The following is a 4,935-nucleotide window of genomic DNA, read 5'->3' as shown; positions in this document are numbered from 1 at the left end:
CAATCTCTGTAAACATCTCATTGGCTGATTGACCGTGTGTGTGTGTGTCTGTGTCTGTGGAGCCACACAGACTTTCTCACAGTAGGTGAATGTGACTTGGCTAATTAGCTAGTACAACTGGTAAGACGTTCACCCTATCTTGACCCCATTAAAATGTAACATTTCAACCCAAGCACCACAGGTTTGAGAAGAGTTTTTAGATCTGCATACACTTAGTCTAATCTGCATGCACTTAGTCTAATCTGGTCCTAAATAATTAGGACCTGTGTGTTGCTCACTGTCACGCACATGGAGTCCGGCCAGTACTACTCCGATCTGATGCCGCGAGATTTGTACAGGTGACAGAAGGTGAGATGAAATCCTGGAGGGCTGATTAATGATTAGAGGAGATTAGCAAGAGGGCGAGCGCTCGTCCAGCAGACTCACTCTGATGCAGCCGACACCCAAACGTCTGCTTTGTGTGTGTGACCGTAGCTAGCCTTCCTCCACCGCCTCTCAGGATAAGTAATACAATGACCGTCAGCATAGCGAGAAAAGGAAACTCATAACAACTCGAAACTGAGAGAGAGGACGTACAGGACTGACCATGTGAACGTTTATCAGAATAAGGTAGATGATGTGGGCTATGCAGTTTGTCTGTGGGGATGGTCTGTGTTCGGTAAACTGGGCGGATGGAGGGAATCTGTCGGTGAGGGTGGGTTTATTTCCTCGCGGTGCTGGCCTTAGAGGGAGCCCAGGTGATGCATTGTGTTGTCAAGCCTTTCCATCAAAGCGACACGTGTCTGATATCAACTATTGGATGTTTTGGGAATATTGTTGCAGGGTTTATTCTTGTTCTAAATTTACGAAGGCAGTTAGTGTTGTTGGCTGAACCTGCAGTAGGTCAAATCATTTTTGATTCATTTCTGAAAGTGGGCTAATTTAGATTTAACACAGGTTTTCAGAAACCGGTTTGTTATAAGTGATATGGATTCATTTCATTTCTCAGGCCGGCCAACAGCTACGAATGTAGTTGCGTGTTATGGATATGGATCATATCCAATGAACTAAGCTGCTTATGCGTTACCTTCAGAGGGTTCCGATCCATGACCTTTCCCCCTCCCCAAAGACACCCGTAACCATCTAGATCCCCACCCATCCACCACCTCTCCTCCACCCGCCACAATCCAACCACAACCTCGAATGGAACCACCAAACCCAATCTAAGATGGCCGTCTTGAAGGTGAAATTCACTAAGACCAGCCGGGACAAGCTCGCCCAGGTTCTGTGGATCTTGAACTGGATCTCTGTGGTGACAGGGGTCATCTTGTTCAGCCTGGGTCTGTTCCTCAAGGTGGAGATCAACAAGCGCTGGGAGCTGATGGCCGAGAGGGACGTCCATTACGTCCCCAACATGCTGATCGCCGTGGGCCTCGTCGCCTGTGGCATTAACTTCCTGGGCGGGAAAATCTGCTACGACTGTGTGGACAACACCAAGTTCCTGCGCTGGAAGCTCCTAATGCTCCCGTACATCATCTGCACCTTCTTCTTCACCTTCTCCGTCCTGGTGGGGGCGCTCATGTGCTACGGCATGCGCAGCGAGCTGGAGGAGTCTCTGACCCTGGGGCTCCGGGACGCCATGCGTTATTACAAGGACACGGACACGCCGGGCCGATGCTTCTTGAAGAGCACCGTGGACCTGCTCCAGATCCAGTTCCAGTGCTGTGGCAACGTGGGCTTCAGGGACTGGTTCCAGATCCAGTGGGTCAGCAGCCGCTACCTGGACATGAGCAGCAAGGAGGTGGTTGAGTGAGTAAACCCTGTGTGCCTGTTGTCCTGTCTCGTGATCGTGGGTCGCACTGGGTGACTCGCGGAGCTTGTAGCCTCTGGGTTGGTCAGAGGGTCATACTGTAGGTAGAACCACTTCCACGTCGAGACTCAAATCGATACACATGTAAAGATGCATTGGTGGGGCGCCCCAGGGAGTCACTGGGTAGAGCACACTACTAAGGCTAACACAGGGGCCCGGGTTTGATTCTGGCAAGGCCCATTTCCTGCATGTCTTCCTCTCTGTCTCTGTCTCTGTCTCTGTCTCTGTCTCTGTCTCTGTCTCTCTCTCTCTCTCTCTCTCTCTCTCTCTCTCTCTCTCTCTCTCTCTCTAACTGTCTCTCTCAATACAAATAAAGCTGAAAAGGGATGGGAAAAAAACAAGTAAATAAAGAAACATCAGAAACACCACGTTTGTTTTCGTCCCTTTCCCGGCGTCCAGCCGTCTGCGGAGCAACGTGGAGGGGAAGTACCTGATGGACGGGGTTCCCTTCAGCTGCTGCAACATCGACTCCCCTCGGCCCTGCATCCAGCACCAGATAACCAACAACTCGGCCCACTTCAACTACGACTACCAGACAGAGGAGCTGAACCTGTGGATGAAGGGCTGCCGTCAGGCCCTGCTGGAACACTACACCAGCATCATGCAGTCCATCGGTCTGATTGTCCTCATCATCTGGCTGTTCGAGGTCAGAGACACCGTGCTGGAGAAACAATGAGTTGTGTTTTGATCTGTGAGGATTGTAATCTGTTTTGAGGGGGACGAAACACAAAGGTGTGTGTGTGTGCGCGTTTGGGCTGTGTTTGCAACTGTGTCTCTCCCTTGTGTGCTTAATAGTATTGTTCATTCACTTTGCACGCTGCCTAATCCCTCCCTAAATCTCTGTTGTGACATTATCTCCGGGTTATCCACCCAGCTTTCTCTGTGGATACACCCCTTGTCCTCGGTCGGATCATGAGTAACAGTCCAAAAATACCCATGCCACACCCACTTCTGCTTTAGACATATAATAAGTACATATCACTGTTTGTGAGCTATGATTACAGTGTCCTATATACTGTACATTCATTATACAGAGTAAAAGGCCTTTTTACATTTGGAATTATATTCATTTAGCAGTCGCTTTTTTTTTCAAAGTGACATTTACTGTGCGTTGGAAGAACAGCAGATAAAGGATCAGAAGTATATCTTTCTTGTCCTTCTCTCCGTCCTGCAGCTGTCTGTGCTGACGGGGGTTCGCTACCTCCAGACCTCCCTGGAGAACCTGCTGAGGCAGGGGGACCCCAACTCCGAGTCTGAAGGCTGGCTGCTGGAGAACAGCTTTGTGGAGACGGCCCGCTACAACTTCAACATCATCAAGAGCCTGGGGAAGAACAACCAGATCCACACGGCAGACAACGGAGACCCCAACATGGACGTCCCCTCCACGGCCCACTACGGCCCCGATAACGTGCCCCCAAGCAGGCACCCGTGGAGAGTTGACCACGGAGCTGAGACCTCGCCTCAGAGCTCCCTCGCCTCAGAGCTCCCTCGCCTCAGAGCTCCCTCGCCTCAGAGCTCCCTCGCCTCAGAGCTCCCTCGCCTCAGAGCCCCCTCTCCTGAAAGCCCCCCTCGCCTCAGAGCCCCCTCGCCTCAGAGCCCCCCTCACCTGAAAGCCCCCCTCGCCTCAGAGCCCCCTCGCCTCAGAGCCCCCCTCACCTGAAAGCCCCCCTCGCCTCAGAGCCCCCTCTCCTGAGAGCCCCCCTCACCTGAAAGCCCCCCTCGCCTCAGAGCCCCCCTCATTTGAGAGTCTCCTCTCCCGAGAGCCCCCCTCGCCCGAGAGCCCCCCTCGCCTCAGAGCCCCCCTCGAGGTCTCTCGAAGACAGAAACAAACATGGCTACCATCATCATTCTAACAGCCTTGTCCCGGAGAATATTCCTATCTTAGAATCATGAGGCCCTGTCAGTCTTACACTAAATTATGAGTCTGTAAGAGTACAGATGGCTGTTGTGGCAAGATGGGAGACTGTAATCTGATTCCAATCTTGGAAATTTATATAGACAATTTATATTTCTATAGTGAAAGCCAAACAGTACCTCACAACAAACTGTAATCCTGTGAAAGGCCTATAAAGGAATATGTTCATTCCATAGCCTGTAACTGCTTAAACACAGCATGTCAACATGTACTCGTCTGGTAAGCTCAAAAACGATGTCATGTGCCTCAGTCCAAATACTGTATGACAACAGAAAACCAACCACTGTTATCGTACAATGTTTTCCCAATTAAAACAGTTTAAAATGCAAGTAAGGAGTTTTAGAAACAAATGTAATTTTAAGAATTTCAAACTAATTCTGTTCAGACATCCTGTTTACTCTTCATACTCCACACACACTAGTTTTATGAATGCTGGCAATCACTCAAATTCTTAATCTACGTCCCGATGAAGCCTTTAGTGGATGGTTCTGGGACACTGACGGAGGGTTTCTGCTCTACAAGAGGAGTTTTGATGCATACTGAGGGAATACCTTATATAGCGCTCTAGTGCTGTAGGACTGAGGTATCACAGTGCTACTGTACTTTGTGACATTTTCTCATTGCCATACTTACATGAGTTAATCAAAGTCTGAATTAATGTTGCCCTCAGTGTTTGTGCGTTATCAAAATGATAATTTATGTTCACAACTAAAAGTGCACGACTGGTATCAGACGTTCAAGGGACTAGCCCAGGTGCCATTTTTGTATTGTACTTAGAAGAGACCATCAACTTTTCATACAATAAAACATCTTGTTATTGAGTGTGTGTGATATGTGAGAACTGAGCGAGGCAGCAGGGGGGTCTCAAGGACCCTCCCCTGATCGCGATGCTCATAATCTGCGAGCTGATTGGATTTAAATTCCCCATCTCAGCTCGTCGGTCAGCAAACACACATCCGTTTACTAAAACACAAAGCCAAGGGGAAAAAGGACTTAGATCACTCCTTGCAAATGATAGTATCATTATATTGTTACGGTTATTATAATATCACTGAGACTGTAACGGGTTCTGAGGAATATTTCATTGTCAAAGCAGATAAACAGCTCACAACTCACAGCTCAGGATGATCATCTACTGTAGATTTATTTATTTAAACAGCTCAGGAGACAG

The 4,935-nt window shown here is 48.9% G+C and overlaps 1 protein-coding gene across 1 annotated transcript; it reads left to right on the top strand.

The window, feature by feature from the left end:
* The first annotated feature begins 218 nt into the window (after positions 1-218).
* prph2la (peripherin 2-like a) lies at positions 219-3,509 on the top strand. Its single transcript, XM_062469569.1, has 5 exons — positions 219-348; positions 475-609; positions 989-1,788; positions 2,249-2,495; positions 3,024-3,509. The coding sequence occupies exons 3-5, from the start codon at positions 1,208-1,210 to the stop codon at positions 3,507-3,509; spliced, it is 1,314 nt and encodes a 437-aa protein (XP_062325553.1). The 5' UTR covers positions 219-348; positions 475-609; positions 989-1,207.
* The last annotated feature ends 1,426 nt before the right edge of the window (positions 3,510-4,935 follow it).

The sequence above is a fragment of the Osmerus eperlanus genome, chromosome 9 (assembly GCF_963692335.1).
Source record: "Osmerus eperlanus chromosome 9, fOsmEpe2.1, whole genome shotgun sequence".
In the NCBI taxonomy this organism is placed as follows: Eukaryota; Metazoa; Chordata; class Actinopteri; order Osmeriformes; family Osmeridae; genus Osmerus; species Osmerus eperlanus.
Note: the sequence above shows the minus strand (reverse complement) of the source record. Positions and strands in the feature narration are given on the sequence as shown.

Bases quoted from the DNA above. Each gene is read 5' to 3' on its own strand.
- prph2la (XM_062469569.1), top strand. From the start codon at position 1,208: ATGGCCGTCTTGAAGGTGAAATTCACTAAGACCAGCCGGGACAAGCTC. The intron at 1,789-2,248 runs GTGAGTAAACCC...CCCGGCGTCCAG, and splicing joins AGCAGCAAGGAGGTGGTTGA to CCGTCTGCGGAGCAACGTGG. The intron at 2,496-3,023 runs GTCAGAGACACC...TCCGTCCTGCAG, and splicing joins TCATCATCTGGCTGTTCGAG to CTGTCTGTGCTGACGGGGGT.